At 34.3% G+C, this 25,975-nt stretch overlaps 3 protein-coding genes across 3 annotated transcripts; all 3 read left to right on the top strand.

The window, feature by feature from the left end:
• The first annotated feature begins 5,584 nt into the window (after positions 1-5,584).
• LOC117696327 (olfactory receptor 52P1-like) lies at positions 5,585-10,440 on the top strand. The gene is made up of 2 exons (XM_034487142.2): positions 5,585-5,989; positions 8,356-10,440. Exon 2 carries the CDS (start codon positions 8,545-8,547, stop codon positions 9,496-9,498), a length of 954 nt encoding a protein of 317 aa, XP_034343033.1. The 5' UTR covers positions 5,585-5,989; positions 8,356-8,544; the 3' UTR covers positions 9,499-10,440.
• A 3,578-nt stretch (positions 10,441-14,018) lies between these two features.
• LOC117697801 (olfactory receptor 51V1-like) lies at positions 14,019-17,070 on the top strand. Its single transcript, XM_076913129.1, is given in 1 exon segment — positions 14,019-17,070. A coding segment is annotated over 1 exon segment (939 nt). The 5' UTR covers positions 14,019-14,187; the 3' UTR covers positions 15,127-17,070.
• Positions 17,071-21,529: 4,459 nt separating this feature from the next.
• Positions 21,530-23,292, top strand: LOC117693807 (olfactory receptor 51B6-like). The gene has a single exon (XM_034484565.2). It carries the CDS (start codon positions 22,150-22,152, stop codon positions 23,101-23,103), a length of 954 nt encoding a protein of 317 aa, XP_034340456.1. The 5' UTR covers positions 21,530-22,149; the 3' UTR covers positions 23,104-23,292.
• Positions 23,293-25,975: the final 2,683 nt, after the last annotated feature.

Genomic DNA, 25,975 nt, shown 5'->3' with positions numbered 1-25,975 from the left:
TTTTAACATATGCTATTACTATGTCTATACTGCATAGTATTTTAATATAAATATGATTATTGATGTGTGCATGTGTGTGTGTGTGAATCTGTGCTTTGCTGTGATAATTCATTTTGGGGAATATTCCTAGCACGTTTGTTTCAGACACATTGCCCTTTTTGACTGAGTATGGATTATGTGGCTCAAGACTCAGATTGACTTGGAATTTCTGGATTGACAAGAGGTTTCAGTGTGGACATGTGGGTGAAAGTAGAAGGTTGATGAAATCTGGTTGCAAGAATAGTTTCCAATATTGAGACACAAACCTCTAAGACAGTGCCTATACACTCAGGAATTCTCAATTTAACTTCACAGAGCTGAGTCATTTTGTTAAATGACTTTAACAAAGGCTGTCTAAATATCACTGAGACATAGAGCTAAACCCTTTTGCTTTTGCCAACCACTTCTAAAAAACAACTTTGGAAGTCATGGGCTTTAGCTGACAGATGTTAGGCAACCCCAAGAATGTGTAATCAATGAACTTTTCCATATGTGCTGGCTCATGCCCTAGAGGCATTTTCACTGCATAAATAATCAATATGTGTCATTTTTCACAATAGCATTTCTATGAATTGCAATCCTTTTATAGTCACCAATATGCATATTTAAAGCTATGTTCATTATGATATTCTGATGCATAAAAACTTGGGGAATATAGAAGTTAATGTTCTACACAGACAAGGTTGTTAATACATAAATAGTTCATTATAATTTCTGATGGAATATTTCTACAAAATGAATGACTATTATCACCTGTTTAAAACTAATACAATGAATACGAATATCTAAACTCATTGAAATTTTCTTTCTTTCTTTCTTTTTTTTGGTTTTTCGAGACAGGGTTTCTCTGTATAGCCCTGGCTGTCCTGGAACTCACTCTGTAGACCAGGCTGGCCTTGAACTCAGAAATCAGCCTGCCTCTGCCTCCCAAGTGCTGGGATTAAAGGCATGTGCCACCACCACCCAGCCTCATTGAAATTTTCTTAAAGGCAGAGCTCTTATGAACAAGTAATTAACATGTATCTATTTTTCTGTATTTTAATAACCAAAGTGCTCTTGACAACTGCATACATTCAGAGACAGATATACACCTTTTAATCCATTATTTGGTTCTTGATTTGCTAATAAAATGAGAGTAAGTTCTTGAGTTTGAAACTTTTTATTACTGTAACTTTCCACTCTGCATCAGAATATCATAAGGAACACAGCTTTAAATATACACATTGGTGAATATAAAAGGATTACAATTCAGGGAAATACTGTTGTGAAAAATAATACAGCTGTCACATGACTATGGGTGGAAGTCTGCACTAAACCCTCTAAGAGAGGAATGGAGCAGAACATGTAAATGTGCTCCACTGTGAAGGAGAGAAGGGCAGAATGGGGCTGATTCCACAGTGTTTTTCATTCTCATTGATTTTGAATGCAGTTTTTTCATGCAAACCATAATTACTGATACCAACTGAGAAAACAAACAACTGATATTTTTAGATTGAGATTCTGTGTTGGGTGAGAATACCGTAGTTTTAAAGGGGAAACAGCTTTAGAATTAAAGAATGAATGCAATCATAGAGGCTGAAGACTGGCTTTTCTCCATTTTGATAAACGTTTGTATTTCTTAAGGAGCCAAAGCATCAAATAGAAAGTGTGGTTGTTCTTTAATTTTTAAAAATACTTTTATTAATTTTTTGAGAATCTCATAAATTATGCTTTGGTCTTATTTATTTATCTCTTCCATCCTCTCCAGTTAGATATGCCATCATTTTCCCATACCTATTTAACTTTGTGTCTTCATTTTTCATCCTTGAAAAGCCTGTCTAGTCCCTTTAGCTCTTATCATTACTCTTTAGGTATGTGGCATCCACAGGGCCACAACCTTAAAGACAACTCTCTAACTCTCTCTCTCTCTCTCTCTCTCTCTCTCTCTCTCTCTCTCTCTCTCTCTCTCTCTCTCTCACACACACACACACACACACTTTATTTTGTTCTTTTATTTTTTTCATTTTAATTTATTTACTTAATTTATTTACTTAGCACTCCAATCCCACCTTCTCCTCCTTCTCCTCCCACTCGCCTCCTCTCTCTTCCTCTCCCTCTACCCTACTTAACCTTCCTCCTTAGAGGAGGGGATATCAACTTGCCTTCTCACATCAATTTGCCCTAGCACCAGGCACATCTCCTTTTTAGGCTAGACAATGCAATTCAATTAGCCTAAAGGAACACAAATGTAGGTTGCAGTTTCAGACATAGCTTCTACCCCTGCTGCTAGGGGACCTGGCAGAGGCCAGTTCCAGCATTCTGGGTTAATTGTTTTACAGCTTCTCAGAATGTGCTCTAAATTGTAAATGCCTGCTTTCTATCTCAGAAGCAATTAACTTATGACACTTAGAAACTGGCAGAGTTCTCATTGCATCTTTTTTTTTTTTTTTTTATATCAGAAAAGGCTGCTTCCATTGATCAGCCTATCTGTTTTTATGACAGTTTGCATTTTATTACTATTGTTCTGTAAGACAGCTTTAAATCGGGGATGGTGATACTTTCAGAAACTTTTGCATTGTACAGGATTGTTTTTTAGACATTCTGTTTGTTTATTTTTCCATGTGAAATGTATTATTTTTCTTACAAAGTCTGTAAATTTTTATGTTGGAATTTTGATGGAAATTGTGTTTAATATTTAGATTGTGTTTTCATGATGTCTATTTTTAATGTGTTAATCCCAGTGATTCAAAAACATGAAGATCTTTCCATCGTCTGATATCTTCTTCAATTTCTTTCTTCAAATACTTAAAGTTCTTATCACTGTCTTGTTTAGAGGTTAATATCATTTGTGGTTGTTGTGAAGTGTATTGTTACCCTAATTTTTTTCTTAGCCCATTTATTGTTTGTACATAGGAGAGCTACTGGCTTTTTGAGTTAATTTTATATCCAGTCACCTTGATGAAGTTGCTTATCAGCTGTAGCAGTTCCCTGTAGAAATTTTTTGGGTCACTTATTTATATGGTCATATCATCTGTGAATAGGAATACTTTGACTTTTTCTTTTCCAATTTGATTTCCTTTGATCTCCTTTAGTTATTTTATTGCTCTAGTGAAAACTATAATACTGAAGAGATGTGGAAAGAGTGGACAACCTTGTTTTGTGCCCAATTGTCGTGGAATTGCTTATGTTTCCATTTAATTGATGTTGGCTCTTGGCTAGCTGTGTTGTGTTTAGGTTATATGCCTTGTATCCCTGATTTCTCCAAGACAGTTTTCTTAGAAGGGGCATTGTGTTTTCTCAAAGGCTTTTCAGCATCTTAATAAGATGATCATGTGTGTTTTTTTCAGTTTCTGTACATAGGGAATTTCATTGATAGATTTTTATATGTTGAACCATCCTTGCATCCCTGGTATAGAGTCTGCTTGGTCATGATGGATGGTATTTTTTACATGTTCTTGGATTTTGTTTGTGAGTATTTTATTGAGTATTTTTGCATTAATGTTCATGAGGGAACTTGGTCTGAAATTCTTTCTTTGTTGAGTTTCTGTATGGTTTAGGTATCAGGGTGACAGGGGCCTCATAAATTGAAGTGGGCAATGTTCCTTCTGTTTATATATTATGGAATAATTTGTGGTGTATTGGTATTAGCTTTTCTTTGAAAGTCTGGTAGAATTCTATGCTAAAACCATCTGGTCTAGGGCCTTTATTGGTTGGGAGATTTTAAGAACTGCTTCTATTTCTTTAGGTGTTACATGTCTATTTAAATCATTTACCTGATATTGATTTAACTTTGGTAAGTGATATATATATATACATATATATGTATACATATATATGTATGCATACATATATATACATATATGCATGTATACATATATATACATATATATATATATATATATATATATTCTCCTTCCATTTCATCATTTGATTTAGGCTTGATGGAGATTTTCTAATTTTTTGGAAGGTTTTTGAAGTAACACCTAACGATTCTTTGGATTTTCTCAGTGTCTCTTTTTATGTCCCCCTTTTCATTTCTGATTTTGTTAATTTGGATATTCTTTCTCTGCATCTTAGATTTTCTTAAAGAACCAATTCTTTGTTTTCTTGGTCCTTTCTATTGTACTTTTTGTTTTTATTTTATTTTCTTCAGTCCTTAATTTAAGTACTTACTGCCATCTACTACTCTTCGGTGTGTTTGCTTCTTTTTGTTCTAGAGCTATCAGTTATATTGTTAAGTTGCTAGTATGAGATCTCACTAATTTCTTTATAAAAGTACATAGGCCTATTAACTTTCTTCTTGCTATCTGGTAGCATGATTATAAGTCTTATGATAAAACTAGTCTAACAAAATCTGCCCTGTTTTATAATAGTAGCAAAATATTATGTTATATTATTACTATGTTATAGTCATAGGCAATGACATTCTATTAAACTTTAAGATGCAAACTCATAATTGGCACCATTAACTGGGTCAAAAGCTCATGTGTGTGTACCTCATAAGGGAGATTATAATATTATAATTATGCTAAATGTACATAGTTAAAAACTGCCCCCTAATTTCTTTTTTTAAATGACTATAGATTTGTGTATCTTTCTTCCTTCATCAGAGAAGCTTTTTTTAAAGTAGTACTATATTATAAAGTAGTACTATATTATAAAGTAGTACTATACAATTACTATAGAGCCCATAAATGGTCAAGATATAGAGAATAAAGAGACCATTGATTTCTCAGCATTAAATGGGACATCTATATTACATTTCGTCACCAAGGCTCAGGCATCATAATGAAAGAGGGGGAGGAAATATTGCAAGGTAGTGGGAATGAGCGGTAAAACTCTTTGTGGGGCATGACAGGAACACCCAAATATTAGCTCACAGTGTTTAGGACTGATTATGTAAGACGTGCACAAACTAAATCTACTGAGTATTCAAACAAGAATGACGTAGAGGCTCAATCAATGCTACCTCTATCTAAGTGGGAGTCAGTTTCCTTCAGAGATGTGATATAAGAGAAGCTATGTTTTAGAAGATTGTCTTATATCAATGCACACACAGACAGCACTAAATGAAATTCATCGATTTATAAACTAAATTATGGAGTTGGTAAGTGAGGTGGTAGGGGAAGAACTGAGGGAGAGGAAATAGGGGTCTGAATTTGACCAGAACACCTTATATATGAAATTCTCAAACAGCATAAAATATATAATGAAAGGAACTGCAGAGATAACCTGACTTATTCTTAGTCTTTTTACAGATTTCCCCAGAGATCACATTTATTTCTATTTCAGTTATGTAATTTGTCTCAATAGACATTAAAGTTTGTGCTCAGGAGAGAACAAACTCTCAAACTATATTATATCTGTGAAGTGTGTAGGGTTATCATGGCTGTGCTGAGGGACACTACATTGCTGTGTGTTTCACGCTGTCCCAATCCTCTTTCTACCTTAATATTACATCTCCCAAGGGGCTCATCTACCTCTGAATCTGATGGGTCTCCTGAGCATTGGGCTAACATATTAGAAGCCATTGCCAGCAACCTGTTCATGTGATCTCATCTTCATGAAAGAACCTGGTCTCATAGAATATAAGACAATATTAGAGATAAGGAAATAAAAATATCAAATGGGGAAAGGAAGATCCATATAGATTCTAGTTGTGTTACACATCTAGATGAAGCAAATAAGAATTTGATTAAATTGATTTGGTAGTGAGGACCTAAATATTATGGAATAATTTTTCCTCAAGGAAGAATATTGTCCATTTTGTTGCAGCAGTGTATCCAGTTGTGTAAATCATTGTAGAAATAATTTGGACAAAAATCAAGTCCATTCAGGAAATTGAAATGAATGGAGATTAAAATACTTTTGAGCAAACTGTCATCTGTGGAAAGACAAGTGGTTTAAACACAGGGTGGAAAAATCTTTCAAATGCTTATGAGACTGAAGAAGATGTCAGAACTTCTGATCTGTAAGAAATTATTTTCTCTTTATTGGAATCTTATGCAGGCTTTTTGTATATAATTCCTTAATTTCTAATCAATGAGACTAACACCAGATACAAAGTTGAGATCACTTGCAAAATCACAAAGACAGTATGATTAATGAAATGTTTGCATTAAAATAAGTCTATTTTTGAGTATCTTCATGTATGTTATCATAACAAATACGATAAAAAATCGTATTTAAAAGAAAGCTGAGTCAAAGTTCCCAAGTCTTGAATGTGAGCCATCTGCTCCCAAGATGTGAGTTCTAAGCAACAGACTGTGCCTCGGGGTTCAGAAACAAACAATGTCACTGCCCAGGCTCTATGAAAGAATCAGTATTTTCTGAGTTTAGAAAGATGAAAATTCTGTCACCAGAGGTTAGAGGTTAGAGTAGTCCTAAAAACTGCCTGTGTGCTGAAGATTATCTTGCAGGAAATTCTATTCAAAGTGAGCCTGGGAGATGCTATCTATGGGCAAAAGAGATAAGCATAACCCAGTCTCAAGTTTGTAGGCAACTCTGTGCTTCCCAGGCTCTGCCTTGAGGCTTTTCGTAGAGGGAGTAAATTTTCTTTTCTTTTTTTCTTTTTTTTCTTTTTTTTTTGTAGTTAGTCTTCATGAAAGTACCTTACTTAAAACAAGCCAGTAATATTTTAATAACTAGGAAAAATTTTATTCATACCCTTTAGAAAAGCTCCCTTGCTAAATTCTAAGTGATCTTACAGTTACAACTTTCTGGTTAACATGACATCCTGTAAATTTCAATAAGCATTTAGAAGGTTAATTCTTTGAGAATAAAATAAAATAAAAAAAAATAAAACTTTGCTTAGTGCACCTTCCAAGAGAAGTCATTTGAAGATTTACAAATAGTAGATATTAGTTGATTATATAAAATCCTTCTGTAATGGAAAGTTTAATGCATGTGTTTTGCCATAACTTATTATTTCTAAAGCTATAATCTCCATTGGTGTGTGGTAATTCCAGCTCTACATTATAGCTGAATTAATAACTTTTTACCAGTAGGTAAGAATAGAAGCTATAACTTTCCCCCAATACCAGAAACAATTGTGGTTTATGATTAAGAACATTTTGGAAATACATTTGCATCACTCCAGAATAGCAGTTTTTAAAGACAAGTAAGATAAAATAGTCTGTCACTTCAGAACTGACTAAAACACTTAGGAAAAAGACTTTGCAGAGGAATATGTAAATAAAACTGTGCTATGAAAGGTGAGGATAATAGCCCAAATTTTGTTGCTAATTTAAAACTAGATTCCAAGAAAAATGATTCAGAATAACTGTAAACACTAAAGGACATAGTGAGAGGAGAAATACTAAGAAACTAGGTTTGGTGCTGATATGAAAACCTTAAATTGCTGTCTTTCATTCTTCTCCTCACTAGGCAGATTGGGCATGTGCATTAGAGGAAAGGTTAACTCTATAGAGACATGTTGACTGGGTGTATTTTCATCAGAGGCTTACAAGTAACACTTGCAAGTATGTGACTGTGTATTCTTTCTATTTCATCACTTTGTCAATTTCTGTGTTTTTGCCTGTCCATCAAATCATCCTTTTAAAGACTTAATCTTGACAAATAGAAATGATAGGAGAGCATTGTTAGTTAAAGAAATATCTATGAAATTTCCCCAATAGGACAGTTTAGTGCCAGGATCTTTATAGAAGTAAGGTACAGTGTAACTGATGGTAGACACTCTACAATTATTCCATTGAGCTGTCTCTGTGTTGCCTCCTTCACGAAAAGCAACTTTCAAATGACTAACCTAATTTTGTTTCCTTCATTTGTGTTTCTCTCTTTTTAAAAGAATTTTATTTAATCTTTTTTTTTATACTCCAGATTTTATCCCCCTCCCATTCCACCTTCTAACTGTTCTACATTCTATATCTGCTACCCCCAACCCGAATCTGTAAGCCTTTTTCCATCAACCTCTTTTGTTCACTAAAGATTCCTACAATTTTGAAATGGAGAAAATACATTATTTTCCTGTTCTCAATATGAAATATGCTTGTCTTTATTTTTAAAATATTGATAGAGGATTTACATCTAAAATTTATATTCTTTGTTCTTATTAGATCATATTGGAATGATCATATTAAAGATAAAATTATAATTTTACAGTGATAGAATGTTCTTACATCTGCTAAATAAGATGCATTTTTTAGTATTTTCTTATCAATTCCTGTTTTTACTTCATATTGTGAGAGAAACTCACCACCACCAATGAAGATATGCACTATTTTATTACAGATCTACTATTGCAGAAGAAAAATTACTAAAACTGAAGTAAGGTTTCAACCTTAGAAAAAGTAATGCATAAATGTATTTTCTTTTCAGAATGAGATGCTGAGCCTTAAAGCCAAAGTCATTTATCTTGGTATTTTCAGAGGTTTGATAGAGTCAGCACTTCTGTGAAAGTGTTTTCACGTCATCCTCGACCATGGAAAAATTTTCAATGCTATTTTCTGCTTATAGAATATTACCATTGGTATTTTCTACTAAACATACAGTCCATTGGGTTTTTAAATGGCAGAAAATGCTACGTGTCAACACATTACATCTTTCTTCCTGGTCGGTATACCTGGATTGGAAAATTTCCACTGTTGGATTGGCATCCTTGTCTGTCTCCTGTTTGCACTGACACTGCTGGGGAACAGCATAATCCTTGCTACTGTCAAGCTGGAGCCAAGTCTCCACCAGCCTATGTATTTCTTCCTTTGCATGTTGGCAATAAATGACATGTGTCTTTCCTCTTCTGCAGCTCTGAAGATGCTTGGCATCTTCTGGTTTGATGCACATTGGATTGACTTCGATGTCTGTCTAACTCAAATGTATTTTATCCATACACTGTGCATCATGGAGTCAGCCATCCTAGTAGCCATGGCATTTGATCGCTTTGTGGCCATTTGTATCCCTCTTCATTATGCATCAATCCTGACAACATCTATGGTGACTAAACTAGGTCTTGTTTGCCTAATCAGAGGTGTGCTTTTGATTTTTCCATGTCCTTTTCTCATTAAGAGGCTGCCTTACTATACAAAATATGTCATCCCTCATGCCTACTGTGAGCACATGGCTGTGGTGAAGTTGGCAAGTGCCAACACTCTCATTAACAGAGTATATGGAATCTCAGTGGCTCTTTCAGTTATAATAGTGGATGTAGGACTGATAGGGACATCCTATGTAAAAATCCTTCAGTCAGTGTTTCGACTCTCTTCCCTGAATGCCCGCTCTAAAGCCCTGGGCACCTGTGCTGCACATGTCTGCACTATCCTTGTCTCCTATACACCTGCACTGTTTAGCTTCCTAACTCACCGCATTGGCAAGAATGTGCCTCCCAGTGTTCACATCAGTGTTGCCAGCGTGTACCTTTTAGTACCTTCTGCAGTTAATCCAGTGGTGTACGGTGTCAAGACCAAACAGATTCGTGATCGAGTGATAGATCTTTTCTTTACACACAAAAAACTCTCTGAAAAGTAAGACATTTCCAAAGAACTAATTTTTAGCAGATTCTGTTCTATGCAGTCAGGGCATTTTCAACAGGTAACTTCTGTTTTTAAAATTTTATTCTGCTTTAACCAATATTTTTATAGGACATATCTTATGGTATAATGTGCTGGTATATTTACTCAGTTTTATTTTATACAGAATCTTTATAGGAGTATATAATTTATTTAATAAATTTATTAAGTTTGATGGTTTTAGCTTATATTTCTGTAGAAAGATATACTTTCCATACTATCTTTATATTTGACCTTCTCTATAGTAACATTCAGGTCTCTATGAGAGTTTTCCTGACAAAATATATGCAGCATTTACTTTTCATTTCCATTATTTAATATATATTGTAATCATTACTCCTATCCTTAAAGCCAAATCATTAATTCAAAAAAATATTTAAAGATAATGATGCTTCTTTAATTTATCAGAAAAAAATATATTTCAAACTGCTACCACAAAATGTAGAGATCAAAAACACATATGAACTGTAGTAAAGTTGGAATGACAGGAGACAGGCAGACATGAAGCTACATATTTTGTTGCATAAATATTACAAACAGGTTTTTGATGTAATGAAATGTAGGTTTCAGAAATGTTTCATTAGAATGTAGGATCCATGTTTCATTAGAAATAAAATCAAAATAGACTAACTAAAGGTAAAATGTTTAATTTTCCTTATTTTTGTTTAGAATAAAACATTACTCAAAGCATGCCTAATCACAAGAATGTAACTGGATAGGTAATTGGAAATGTATAAGAAGAATGGACTTCCTCAATGTTGTAAAGGATGAGAGACACAATCTCCATCATATGGTACCACCTTTCCCTGTGCTATAGTGTATTGGTATTTGACAATAAACTTAGATTTATTTTATCTGCATGTTAATAATTCCAGGGAAACTATTAAATAATTAAGGGTTAAAATGGAAAACAGATTCTAAATTTCTTTAAAATGTGGGGGTGGGGGTGGGGGAATCCAGAAAACACAAAGAGGAAGGGAAAATTAATAAATTGGTGTGTAGAATCTTGTTCAAATATACCAATAATTATCCAACTATAAGGAAAATCATAGTGAAAGTGAATTGTCTACATATACCTGAAATGACAAGTATATTTTCAGAGTGCATAAAATACAATACAAGTTGTATAGTCTGTGGGAAGAACCCACTTTGTTTTTGACAATTCCGGTTTTAATTTTAAATATTTTTATTAAGCTATTGTAAAACATAAAATGAACAGCACATGTGTCCTAGTAGGAAAGGATACACAGTCTGAACATTCAACATTAAACTCAACTCTTTTTCCCTTAAAAAAGTTTCCATTTTTCAAATTAAATCAACATAGCAAAAAAGTAAGCAATGAAAGAAATTCTGCTTGCCCTACATAGCAATTTAATAATGTTTACAACAGATGTGGTGTAGATGAATGCTCTACAATTTTGCGTTATAGTAACTAATTCAAATCAATTATAATGCTAATCTGAAAATCCCAGAACAAATTTTAAAAGAATATATGATAAATGTAGCATAAAATAACCTACAACACTGGGACCTATGATGTAGCTATTTTGGAGTAGGCAATAGGAGGATCACAATTAAAGGTCTGCTTGGGCTAAGGTTTGCCCAAGGCCAGCCTGGGCAAATGAGTGGACACTTTTCTCAATAAAAAGTTAAAAGAGTGGCAGGCTGTTCACTTAGCAGTTCAGAGCACTTGTTGATCTTGTGGAAGATCTAGGTTCGATTTCCAACATCCACACAGTGGCACACAACCATTACTAATTCTAGAATCATTTTATCTGATATTCTCTTTGGACCTCTGAGGGCATCAAGCACATGTGGTGAATATACAAACATGCAGGCAATATAATCAGACATAAAACAAAATGAAAACATTTAAATTTTTAAGTAAAAGAGATCATCTATACTTAGAGTTATTGATTTAAAGTGTTCATTAATGATTAGTGAATGAGACATTGGCAATTAATTGCTTCAAGAGAAGAAAAGTCAGTCTTTATATGGGTGTAGTCCTTGACAAGTTGACCACTCTCTGGTGGAAGGCCATATATCCAAGGGCATATGCACAGCAGAAACTGTATTTGATGGATTTAAAATGAAAAGGGAATAATGTTCGGTGTGTATAGGTCATCAAGGTGTTGGGATAAAGAAATGAATATGATCAAAATACATTATATGAGCTCTAAAATTACTAAAAATAACAGTTGGTTATATGGCTACATAGATAAAATGCTTCGACCATAGTATGAGGATTTCAGTTTGTATTTGTTTTTAGTACATTTATGGCAGGACAGAAGATGAACATAGGAGAATATTTGGAATCTTGTAGAGCAAGTAGCCTTATGTACAAAGTGGTAAGCAGAAAGAGACCCTCATTTTAAAAAGTGGTAGAAAAGGACTTAAACCAAAGGATGTTTTCTGATGTCCTCTGATACCCATGATAACAAATTATACGTGAACATACACACATACACACACACTTACATTTAAAAACATCTAAAAAGAAGAAGACTGGAGACATAGCTGTGATGTAAAACTTTGCTGGGAATACATAAGATTGTAGGTTCAATCACCAAAAATAGTTTGTATTATATATTATTATTTTGTTTTTATTTAAATTATCCTGGTGCATTTACAATTAATTGTTTAATATAAATAATAAAGTACTTAAAATTTGACATGCAAACTCAATCAGAAATAACACAAAGGCCTTAGAAGAAAAATGAGAAAATACTACTTGGGATTCGTCATAGTGAATGTTAAAGGCAGACTAATCAGTTGACTATGTCGATTATATATATTAAGAAGATTAACATTAGACAACAAAGCTTTAATTAGTAAATTAATAAAGTGTGTAACATAGAGCAATGAAAGCTAAAAAAAAGTGAACCAACATGCAACTCATGAAAAACTAACAAAATAGGATGTTTGTAAAGCAATTATATTAATGACGACAAATATAAACAACCTAAATAATTGAAAAAAAAACCTAAACTTTAGCCTGTTTAACAGAAATATCCTTTAACTGTAAAAACATACATTTTTTTTTACAATATTGAGAATAGAAAAAAAATGTTTACCCTCCTGTCTCCTAAAGATAGCAACAACAATAAACTCAAAGTCGTCATGTTTAATATAAAATGGATTTTTAGATTAAGATGTTTGACAGGGTTATTGTGCAATTTCACAATGAAGAAGGGACCAGTTCATTACATTCCAAACAACTACTCTCCTTAAAGGAAATCTCCACAAGTGCTGCTACAAGAGAAAAGAAATAGAAGAAGCCACAGTTATGAGAATGCTTTTATTACTGCTTATTACTGCTTTCTCAGCACTCAAGAGAACAAGTAGCCAGATTATCAACAAGCATATGTTATTTTGAGCAACACAATTAGCCAACATAAGCTAATTAATATCTATCAAGCACTCTATCCACGAATAATAATAGAATATATGTTGTTCAAGTAAACACAAAATATTTGGAAACTCAAATGTTAAATTTTATTTATTGGTGTGTGTGTGTGTGTGTGTGTGTGTGTGTGTGTGTGTGTGAGTTTGTGTGTGTGACACAAATCACATGAGAGTCAGAGAATAACTTTTGGAGACCTGTTTTCTACCAACATGAGACCCACGAATCAAACACAGGTTGGCAAGCTTGCTCCTGGGGAGGACTGTTTCTCCTGCTCTCAGCAATTTTTTAGTGGTCTGTGGTTCTTTCTAATTTTGTGGTTGTTTTTCAACTCCTATTTAGGTAGTCATGTTAGTGACAGATTGCACATGGTTGATGATTCTTTAACTATGTACTAAGTAAGAAGTTCTCAGAGATACAGTAGTGGGCATAGATTTATAGGGCACAAAGTCCAGATTTGCTTTCTGTATTACTGTTGCACCATCCAGCATGTGCTACAGTCTCAAATGTCCAATTTGTTCAAAATGAACATTACATTGATTAGAAAAATACTAGATATTTTTCAGAATCATAAAATTTAAAATTGTTGTGAATTATTTTATGCTACAAGTGAGGGAATAAAAATTAACAATAATATGTTTTAGTAAAAGACATCTCCCATAGATCGAGAAAAATACAAAGTATAATTTATATTGATGAATAATGCAGACAAGAGCTATGTCCACCAAAATGTTAGGTTCAATATGATTGATTTGATTCTTTTTCTCTAGTAGTTCATATTCTAAAACATATGTGTTACCTCAGCTGGTCTAATTCCACAGGGATTATTTAAGACTTGAAGGCCGTGAATAGTCCCTCTGTAGTACCAATGAGGAAAATTGCCTATGCGTTTCACATACTTCTGAGGAATATAGCAACTATGATATCACTGTGAACAAGCATTCATGTCCCCCAGGACTGACTCTTGGGAGTGCAGTAGACAACCTAAATCTCCTGAGTCTATAGATATTATTGTTTTAACATAAAACTCCCTGCTTTCCTAGTATCTTTTAACACTAGGTCTAAATGGCCTATGTTGATGTCGATACAGGAGGTTTTTGCGATGATACACAGTGAAGGATCAGATCTAATTTTCTCTGCTTATTGAAATTGACATTTTTTCTCAAACAGAAACATATTAGAAAGTAGAATATAGGATATATAATATAGAACAGCCCTCCAGAAAGTAGTTTGTACTTTTTATTAATGTCTATTAACTTGATGTCAAACTTAAGTACCTCTAGATTTGTTCTCACTGGATTTCCTGGCCTGGAAGTCTACTACATCTTGTTTGCCATTCCTTTCTCAGCCATCTATGCAATGGTGTTCCTGGGAAACTGCATGGTACTTCATGTGATCCGAACAGAGCCAAGCCTGCACCAGCCCATGTTCTATTTCCTGGCCATGTTAGCCCTCACAGACTTGTGCATGGGGCTGTCCACGGTGCACACTGTGCTGGGCATCCTTTGGGGCTTCCTTCAAGAGATCAGCCTTGATGCCTGCATTGCACAGTCTTACTTCATTCATGGTCTGTCCTTCATGGAGTCCTCTGTTCTCCTTGCCATGTCCTTTGACCGCTACATTGCCATTTGCAACCCTCTTCGCTATTCCTCCATCTTAACCAATGAGAGAATCATGAAAATCGGAGTGGCCATCTTGTGTAGGAGTTCTATGCTCATTCCTCCAGCTATCATCCGCCTGAAGTTCTTAAATTACTGCAGACCTCACTTCCTCTCCCACTCTTTCTGCCTGCACCAAGACTTGATTTGAATGGCATGTTCAGATATCCGCTTTAACAGTTTCTATGCTCTGGCTCTGGTGATTTGCACCCTGTTGCTGGATGCAGTGCTCATTCTTGCCTCCTACGTGACGATCCTACACACAGTTCTGTCCATTGCATCCCGGGAGGAGAGAATCAAGTCTTTGCAAACATGTGTATCTCACATCTCTGCTGTTTTGGTTTTCTACATCCCCATCATTGGTCTGACCATGGTTCACCGCTTTGGGAAGCATCTCTCTCCGCTGGTTCAGGTACTCATGGGCAACATTTACATCCTCTTCCCACCCTTGATGAACCCCATTATATACAGTATCAAGACTCAACAGATACGAGTGAGAATCCAGAGACTGTTTTCCTTGAATTGAACCTAAGTCCTAAGGTCCACAGTGATTGTATTTAAAAGTAAAGAAGTGCTCTCTTAGAAGAAGACTGCCAGGAACTGAAACGTAAACTCATCTTTTATTGACAATTTGCATTTTACAAATACTTTCTTCTTCTTTTTATCACAGCTATCATGAATAATTTATATCCACTCATATAAAATTCACACACACACACATATATATAAAATCAGATCATGAGCTTATAATGTGCTGACAAAAATATAAGTGGATGTGTTTCATTTACTGGAAAATATTTTACATATTATTGCCAGTGGATATTGGGTGCATTTATTTCTTCCTATTAGGAGAAAATAAATTTTTATGGATATATCTCTTCATGAAATTACTGAATTATATTTTGATTCTTCTTACTCCAGTCAATATATTAAGTTTCCACACCTGATCTCTGATTGGCAGCTTACCCAAATGGCATTATAATATGTGAGTATGGTGAAGAGGTTGTATTTTTTTTTAAAAAGATTTATTATATTTTTAAATTTTGTATATGTGTATTATAGGAGAGGCTTATGTAAATGAAGGTGTCTCCTGAATATCAGATCTGAATTGGATTTATAGGAGGTTCTGAATTGTTAGATGTGAGTCCTTTTTAATAATTTAAAACATAATAAAATAAACACAATAGAAATCTTGCTGTTGATTTGTCTTCAGCAAAATTTCTACCATATTCTATCACATGAATAGTAGTGAAGCGTTGCTGGTAATATAAGCTACTGCTTAAATCAAGCTAATAATAGAGCAGGACATTCGTGATTATCAGCCTTAACATTATGTAATGGTGACATAGTAGTAATTGTAAATAGAGAAAGATTTTTGGTGACTTGGAAAATTTTATCTTTAATTCAATCTTTGTCTTATTTCATTTAAAATTTGAGTGTATTTAAATAAATACTATACTTTTATCATATTTATTTGTTAAATAAATACCATTATTATACTTTATTAGAAATATTTATATGTTCCTAACAACATCTTCCTCAAAGTTCTGATATAGATAATATTCAAATGTTTATACATTTCTAGTGTAATAATATCTCTACTGAGGTTTTGATGTAGATAGTATTTTGTTTAGTACTTAGATTTCTAAGTGCTGAAGGTGTCATAAATGTCATATTTTGGAAAATATTTTATGAGGTTTGTATATGTTATCTGTTTGTTATCATGCAAATTCTGGTTCTTTGCTATCTTCCATTGTCCTTGTTTAATAGAATTTTTAATTGGACAGATGACCAATGTAAAATATAGAGTAAAGAGAACAGAGAGATGGCTCCAAAGTAGAAGGCAGTTGCTGCACTTGCAGTTAACCCTTGTGCATTTCATAGCATTGACATAATGTCTCACATCTTTTGACCCAAGTTCCAGAGTATCCATGTTATACCATGGCCTATATGAGCACTATTCATGTATGAGGCACATTTTTAGAGATGTAAGAAACCATTATCATATAAACAATAAAATTCATGTTAATTAAATAAAATATACTGTTAATAAAACTCAAAAAGACTATATTTTTATAACTTTATTATGAGTTTATTAAGATATGTGTACTCAGTTTAATTGCTAATTGATAATATGCTTATCAAAGCACAATCTACAACTGTGACTCATCCTTGTTAGGTGGAATTGATGCTGTGGTGAACTTTGACAGACAGTTTTAGTGCTGCATTAACTACCTAAATGAAAGTTTAGCATATTCTACCATCGTTGTAAGTCTCTTTGCAGGTAATTTTGGTTCATTAACTCTAATGACCTCAAGCCCCTGACCACCAACTATCTCATTTCTATTCTTGGGTTTGTCATCATGAAGCACCATATAAGTGTATACTGACTAGCTAACTTTACTTGCAGGAAACCTTCTACTCAATAATACTAACAAGATTATTTTTTAATATTGTGTGTATTGTTTTATATTTTAAAAGCCATTTCATTAATATTCTACCTCACTGTTAAAAAATAACATTCTTTTAGTACTCACTGTTATTTTACTTATCATTATGATTTTCAATAAAGATATGTTACATACTGAATCATATGCCTGCAAAATTTCCCCCTAGGTGGTAGACTATATTATTTAGTGTGTACTCATATCTTTCTGTAATGCTGTTGAGACAAGGATTTAACACTCTATCTCTGAAGAAATATGAAAGTAAACATCTTGCCTCAGTTCTGCACACCGCCCAGCCCCAAGTATTAGATGAGATTGATAATACAAAGTTTAATAAGCTTGACTTTGGGCTCTATTCTTTCTTGCTTTTCTGTGTTAGTTTTTATTTTATTTTACTTTATTTTACTATTTTGCTTTAAAAGCCGGTTTTGTTTCTAATGAGAGAAAGAGAGGGGGTGGATCTGCATGAGAGGGGAGATGCAAAATAGCTGGGAGGAGGAGGAGAGGAAGGGGAAACAGTAATCAAGGTATATTGTGTGAGAAAAACTATTTCAATCAAAGAAAACAACACTTAAAACTAGAAAATGAAGTATCTCTTCATCTGTATGGAATTAAACTTTTATATCTATTAGAAAAGCACATAGTGGTGGGTAAAGTTGGGATGGGTGATACAGGATCATCTGTGGTCTGATCACTGATACTTCCTGACCTATGATGGAGTTAGTTATGCCCAATGAATTCATTATAGGTTCAAAGTGAAACTTATTTGAAATGTCTTTAGTTTATATAACCTGCATAACCAGAGAAGCTAGCTCTCCTGTGTGCTCAGAACCTTTCATTAGTGTACTGTTGAACAAAACCACCTTCCTCAAAGCCCATTTTATAACAAAATGTTCAATGTCCCATTTGCCTTCATAATTGCACTGAAAGAAAACTGCCTGACCCAAAAACTATCAATAGAGAAGCATGGCCTTACACGACTAAAAAACATCCTAGGTATAGCAAAGGACACCTTCATTCAAGGAAAAAGTCAGCTTGCAGGAGGGAAAAGTTTTGCCAGCCATATGCCTGATAGAGGGTTGAGATCTACAATATACAAAGTACTTAAAACTTTAAACACTAAGAAATACTTAATTTCCATATCCTTATATATTCATGCATATTTATTTTTCAATATCCTAAGCCATCAGAGAAATGCAAACTGAAACTACATTCGCATTTTATCTTACCTGAATCAGAATGGCTGAAGTTAAAGGAAAAAAAGACATCACATTCTATTTCTTTTCTTTTGGTTGGTAGAATAATGTGTTAGTATTGTTACAAAAAATTACCAATTATGTAGATAGTTACCATTTGTATTTATGTGTGCTCATGTGTGGGTTCATGGGTGTGTGTCTCAAGTCTCATTTAATTAATTAATTAACTTTTCAGCCCAATCCAGTTTTTCCTTCCTCCTTTACTCCCAGCCCCTCTGTCTAAACCCTTCTTCCCTTATGCCCCCTCCCTTTCTCCCCAGGAAAGAGAAGACATCCCATGGCTATCAGCCCTCCTTGGCATATCAGGTTGTAGTAGGACTGGGTGTTTGTCTTCTACTGAGGCTAGACAATACCTCCAAGTTAGAGGAAAGTGGTCTAAAGGCAGCAACAGTCAGAGACAGCCCCTGCTCCTCCTATTAGAGGTCCCACATGAGTACCAAGCTGTATATTCCTTACATATTTGTAGGTGGCCTATGTTCATTCTTTGTGTGTTTTCTGGCTGATGGTTCATCCTCTGAGGCCCTGCAGACCCAGTTTACTTTATTTGGTAGGTTTTCTTGTGGTGTTTCTCATCCTTCTGGCTCCTTCAATATTTCTTCCTCTTCCACAAAATTCCCTAAGTTCTGCCTAATGTTTGGCTGTAGGTCTCTGCATATATTCTCATCAGCTACTGGGTGAAGCCACTCAGATGACTATTATGCTAACCTCCTGTCGGCAAGCCCAGCAGAATATTATTAAGAGATTAAGCTATGTGCTTTCATGGCATAGGACTCAGGTGAGGCAGTCATTGACTGGACATTCCATCACTTTCCACTCCTTTATCTTTGAATGTCATAGTTAGAAATAATTGTGGGTGAAAAGTTTGGTATCTGGATTGATATTCCTATCCCTATCAATGAATGAATGGCCTTTGGTGAGTGTTTATGTTTGGTTAATTAGCAGTAATACAAATATTGGTTGGGTTTTATTATCTTAGGACTCCTGATTCAACAAAACCATTCACTTATTCTCTAATTTATACATATTTCTCATTTTCCATGGATTTCTACAAGGTGGTCGAAAATATACTTTCCCTCAAACTTAGTTGCAGTCCAGACTGCTAACTAGTGTGTTTGTTTTTCATATCTTAATAGATTTAATTTACAATTCTGTCAATAGGCTCCAGTAAAAAACCTGATATAGATAGAGTACTTTGAAATGCTAATAAAAAAAAAAGTCCCAGGATCCCAAGAGTAGAGCACACAAGGGAAGAGACATAGAAGGAAAGGAACAGATAGGGAGGAAAGGAAAGACAACAAGAAAGGAGGGGCAATGAGTGACAAATTACAATTGATCCCTGAGGAGACTCTTCTGAAATAAATGCTCATACCAGCCAGGCTTTTGTGAAGTACCTGAAAATTATGTTATGACCAAATTCTTCACAAAGCTAAATATATGAAACTCATGACAATGCCATTAAAGAATGAACAGAGTCAAATTTCAGGTTTGTGGGGAAATGTAATGTACTTACTCTTTGAGATTTTACAGGTACCAGGACTAAGGAAAATAGGAAACAGGTATCTGACTTTTCACTAAGAGAAAATTAATAGCATTCTCAGCCAAGAATCCATGGGTGATGGATGTGAGTCCTAAAGAGTCTCCTACAACCCTCCAGCCAGACTTCTTTAGGGGTTGTCTATATAATGTCTATATTTAAAAAAAAAAAGACATTAAGTTAGGGCAAGGGAGTTTTGGCCATGGTGTGAATGAAGTTGCTGGGAATAATTAAGAATGTATATTTCATTAGGTACATTATAAAATTCTTAAATAATAATGATAATAAAGATAGTAACAATAGAGTAGCAAAACCAAAACTAAGGTATGTGCAAAGAAGAATGTGAGAACAAACCAGGAGCCATTGAGATGAACTGGGTATTTGTTTCCCTTTGAGTTCCTGTCTGAATTTTTAATTTTCCAACCTTAAGACCTCTAATCCTGTCATTTTCTTCTCTAAAATTATCTGTCTACTTTTCTGACATGTTTAAAAGTTGCTTTCCCCCTATTTTCCTAGTGCCAGGATTAGTGTAATCTACAGAAATGTCATGATTTCTGATTCACCTTTCCTTACTAGCTGTGTCCGTGTGCTGCTCAGTTGGAATCCAGTGAAGTATATTTTCTTAAATTCAAATCTCTCTGTATTATTCATTCTTTTTTTTTCCTTTAGGCTTCATAAGAAAATAGGATCACTTGAAATCTCTCAGTATGAATAATACAGATATGTGTCCACTGAAATTTTTGTAATAAACCATTAAAAATGATGAAATCTCGCTTTAGCCATTCTAATTTACTCTTATACTTTGTGTTAAAAGCAAAATGAAGACAGAAATCATTAATATCCTTTGTAAATGACAACCACAGATCTTAAGTGGCTTCTCAGTTTCAACATAGTTAGATAGAAATAGCTGTGAGATGCCATGCAAATCTTGGAGAGTAAAGTCCAAGGAGAACTTGGAGAAAAGTTCTACTGATGAAAGTAGACCATGTGAATGATGTCTGAAAGTACACTAAGAAACAGTGGGATGAATATTCCACACCAAACAGAAAAGAATATGGCCATATTTCTCTGGGTAATGCTGAAACACAACTACCTTATATATCCAATGGTACCTTAGAATTCTGTGTCCCAAAGATTTTTCAGAATAATTAAATCCCATTTAGCTTTTTAAATGAAACCAACATGCACATATGAAATTTTCAAATAATATGTATATCCATGTGAGCACATCTAACCAGTTTCTATTTGTGCTTCTCTAAGTAGGTGATGTCATAGCCATATATCTCCATATGCCTTAAAGCAATCATCATTTTTTTACTGCATATACATTATGAAATGTTGTATATAATGAAATATGTTATTAAACAATATATATATGATAACATAATTTTCGGGAAAAGAGTTTATGAGAAGCTAGTGTATATGAGAGCAGTGTTCTGCTCAAAACCAAATATTTGTTAAATATAAAAGTGAATACACACATAAAAGTCGGTTTTCTGTCATCTTGTAGCGTCCTCCAAATGCTAGAATTTCATTAACTGAATAATTCTTATGAATACAGTGCGTTTCTCAATGTCTACACTTACCTGTCTTTTATTTATTTGTTTATATGGTTATATTATTTTCCAATTAGCTCTACATACTTGATTCTCAAACAATGCTTAGATGATTTCTGATTTTCTAGGTCACATTTATTCTGGGAAATCATTAGGTCAATTTTCAACACCTTCTGTAAAGATGAATGATATGATGAAAAAAACGTTGTAGGCACCAATATGTCAGAATAACTTGTTTTATTTGGAGTATTGGATTAAAAAAGACTTCATCTCCATCAATATTTTGCAACCTTCCTATTGCTGTGACACTTTAATACAGTTTGTCTTGTTATGGACCCCCAACCACAAAATTATTTTTGTTGCTATTTCATAACTGTAATTTTGCTATTGCTATGAATCATGATATAAATATCTGGTATGCAGGATATCTGACATAAGACTCCTTTGAGAATGTCATGAAACTCCTACAGGGATAAGAACCCACAGTTTGAGAACATCTGATCTAGAGCTATTCTTTATACAGAGCTTATTTATAATGTGCACTTCAGCAATCTTATAGTAGTCTTGAAATAATGTATGAAGCTGTTCATTACATATCTTGGTTTTCAATATCTACAAAGTTCCCAGGAATGATTATTACAATTGTTGTTGAAAAATAGTACCTCTGAACAACCACCCAGCAGGTAACGTCTTCAAGAGGCCAACCTAAAGGAACTGTTTCTTATCATTTTACCTGAGAGGAATTTTGTTTCTGCAATGCTTGTTATTTGGCTCAACACCTCAACCCACCCATTTCTGCTCACTGGCTTCCCAGGTCTGGAGAAAGCCCATCACCTGATCTCCCTCCCAATACTTATGGCCTATATCTCCATACTGCTTGGCAACGGCACCCTTCTTTTCCTCATTAAGGATGACCATAACCTCCATGAGCCCATGTATTATTTTTTAGGTATGTTGGCAGCTACGGATCTTGCAATAACATTGACCACCATGCCCACAGTGCTGGGTGTACTATGGTTAAATCACAGGGAAATTGGCCATGGAGTCTGCTTCTTTCAGGCCTACCTTATCCACAGTCTCTCTATTGTGGAGTCTGGGATCTTACTTGCCATGGCCTATGACCGTTTCATTGCCATTCGCAACCCATTAAGATATACCACCATCCTTACTGATACTAGGGTAATAAAAATCGGCATAGGTATAGTGATGAGGGCGGGTCTGTCAATCATGCCAATAATCATTCGCCTGCATTGGTTTCCATATTGTCGATCCCATGTACTCTCCCATGCTTTCTGTCTACACCAAGATGTCATCAAGCTAGCCTGTGCTGACATCACATTCAATCGTCTCTATCCAGTTGTGGTTGTATTTTGCATGGGACTTTTGGATTTTTTGGTTATTTGTTTCTCCTACATTTTGATACTCAAGACTGTCATGGGCATTGCTTCTACAGATGAGAGGGCTAAGGCTCTCAACACATGTGTCTCCCACATCTGTTGCATCTTGGTTCTCTATGTCACTGTGGTTTGTTTGACATTTATTCACAGGTTTGGAAAGAATATCCCTCATGTTGTTCACATCACAATGAGTTACATCAGCTTCCTCTTCCCCCCTTTTATGAACCCTGTCATCTTCAGCATTAAGACCAAACAGATTCAGATTAGTTTGCTTCGCTTGTTCTCACTGCCTTATTCCAGAACTCGACTCTGATTACTCTCTGAGAACTATTCCTGAAATTTGATCAAGTTGACAACGGTTTAGGCAGGAGAAACCAACCAAAATATTTCAGTCAAAAACTACTAATGTCCTTGATAGCTGAATGTTATGTATTACTGTTAGCATAGTGTGTTCATTACATGAAGCACTATGTAAAGATCTCACATTGGTGGTAATTGAATCTCTAAGGTAAGTTACTTGGTTGGTGAGCTTATGGCCCCTGACATATATATATATATATATATATATATATATATATATATATATATATATATATATATATGTAGTCTTTGAAATTATATTATACAAGTATTTGAATCAAAACAATAATTTTCCGTACAGGCTATCACTTACCTAGTGCTAAATCTTTCTATATTTTTGCTCAAATGGAGCAAGTTGCTCTTTCTAGAAACCTGCTGAAAGTCAAATGATCTGGAGCAGCCCTCAATTCACAAAGACTATTCTAGGAAAAGTATGTCCATGAAATGTCTGCCCAGGCACAATAATGTCAAAAATTTATCAAATAATAAAATCAACAATAGAAAATTAAGCCAGAAATAATTGTAGTGCAGACAACCACTATTTTAAGTTTTATTCTAGATACTGCTGAGAAGACTCTGGCATTTTTATGCAGTAAAATGATATAGAGTCCTATGTGGGGGAACAGCACTGGTAATTTTCAGAAATTTTGGTACACAGAGTTTCAGACATTGGCATGTTTGATCATTTTTTTGCATGGTGAGAAGGAGTTAGGATGGAGTCAATAGTTGTAAATAAAAGATAATCTTTTTTTTTTTCACTCCAAATTCATTTGAAGTTCATTTTGCCCACTGTTTTGGTATGAGTAAAGGTTGTTGGTTATTCCATAGCCCCTTAAAGAGCAAAAACTTGCTCAGTGATAGTCATACTAGCAAAGTGTTGAAAAATTAAAACCTAAACATTCTATAAGAGATGAACTCAGAAGGAAGATGAGACAACAAACCTAATGGTGAAACTACTCAACTGTAAATAAAAATAAAATAATGGAATTTGAAGATAAATGAATGGACCTTGAAAAGATTATAATGAGTGAGAAAACCCATATCCAGAAATACAAACTGGGCTTATTATCTCTTCTGTGATCCCTAATCCAAATTCTCAGATATAGTATAATAGTGTAGTATAGTTACCACCCATCATCAAAGAATCTCTTCTCCTTACATCAAGTGGAGACTATCATAGAAAACCTCAGCTGGACACTTTGTTGAGATTAATAATTCATCAGGAACTCAGCCACAGTGCACACAGCTACATTACTTCTTGTACATCTATGTCCAGGGAGCATCCCAGAAAAGAAAGTAGGAATATTTTAAGAGACTGGATACAGGAAATTTTGCTTTGAAAATCTGTTAGAAATGGCTGTATAAACAAGATTCAAGCAATAGCTATATAGAGACATATTAACATAGAAGTGGAAGTTTTTTCAGGGTCTCACCTAAGATGTTAAACTACAGGAACTTAATGACTGTTGGTAGAAGGAGAATTAGCTTCTCTTAGGGAGGAACTAACCTGCTGTTGTCCAATCCAGAGTGGTCTGTCTTGAAATCATATAGATACAAACAAAAAAATGGACTGAATAAGAAAAAAATGTGACTCAAATATACATACACATATATATAATATATATACATATAAATTTGTGTATATATTTGTGTGTGTGTGAATGTGTGTATACACACACACATACAAGAAATATAATAAAACAGAGATGATCAGCTAGATAGTAAAGAGCATGAGGAGCATGAGAGGGTTTGTGGGAAGATAACTGGAAAGTTCTGGAGGGAGGAAAGGAGGCAGTGATGGAATTTATTTCAATTAAAAACACAAAAATGAACCTGCATTTGTTATTCAGATAATTTTAAAACTTACTAAATATATACTTTTTAGTAACATAAACTACTAGGATCTTACAGATATTAAGTGGTGGCTCATTCAATTCTCATATCCCTGAATTTTATCTCTGGATTGATGGCCAGGCTTGGCCATGTCACAATATTGTGATAATTTTATAGATCTTCTGAAATTTATGAGTAACTTAGAACAAAAACAAAACTAACTGTGCTGACGCTTTTATGGCAACATATTATCTGAGTTCTCTGAAAGGAGAGATTCCTTAATAAGATCTTTATTAATTAGTGTTTGACAATGGAGGGAACATCTCATTTTGAGTGGTGCAATTCTTGGTGTGTGGTCCTGAGTTCTAAGGAAGGATGAGCAAACCATAAGGAGCAAGCCACGTAAGCAGGACCCATCTATGGCCTCTGCATCAGCTCCTTTCTCCAGGTTCCTACCCTTTTAAAGCTCCTGTCCTGCCTTTCATTGATAAATAACAATGATTTCAAAATGAAACTCAAATGAACCCCTTCCTCCCCAAGTTGTTTTGATCATGGTGTTTTACCACAGCAATAGGAACCCTAATTAAAACACAAACCACCAAGAAAAAAACCCACAGAAAAATCAAAAAACACCAACAACCAAGCCAAACAAATGATAAAAACACATATCATACCTGGAAGTCTGTAATGGACTACTTCCTATTTTTTTCTGTTTTTTTTTTTTTTTCTGTAAATCAGCTATATATTTGGATTTCATGTAAAAAAATTTATATATTGTAACTTGCTCTTTACACAAGATAAGCTGATAAAACTTTCACTATTATATTATAGGATTTGCCACATATATTATTTTTAATAAGATATAATTTTGACATTTTGATGGTTGAAGTTTGAAGAGCCTTGGATATCACTGTGTGCATTCTTTGTTATGGTAACTTTGTCTCTTTTATTTTATAATGTTTCCTAAGGTAGGGAAAACGTAAACTGTAATG

This window comes from Arvicanthis niloticus, chromosome 1, assembly GCF_011762505.2.
Source record: "Arvicanthis niloticus isolate mArvNil1 chromosome 1, mArvNil1.pat.X, whole genome shotgun sequence".
Taxonomy (NCBI): Eukaryota; Metazoa; Chordata; class Mammalia; order Rodentia; family Muridae; genus Arvicanthis; species Arvicanthis niloticus.
This window is presented reverse-complemented; position numbering and strand designations above follow the sequence as displayed.

Coding starts and splice junctions, on each gene's coding strand:
- LOC117696327 (XM_034487142.2), top strand. CDS start 8,545: ATGGCAGAAAATGCTACGTGTCAACACATTACATCTTTCTTCCTGGTC.
- LOC117693807 (XM_034484565.2), top strand. CDS start 22,150: ATGCTTGTTATTTGGCTCAACACCTCAACCCACCCATTTCTGCTCACT.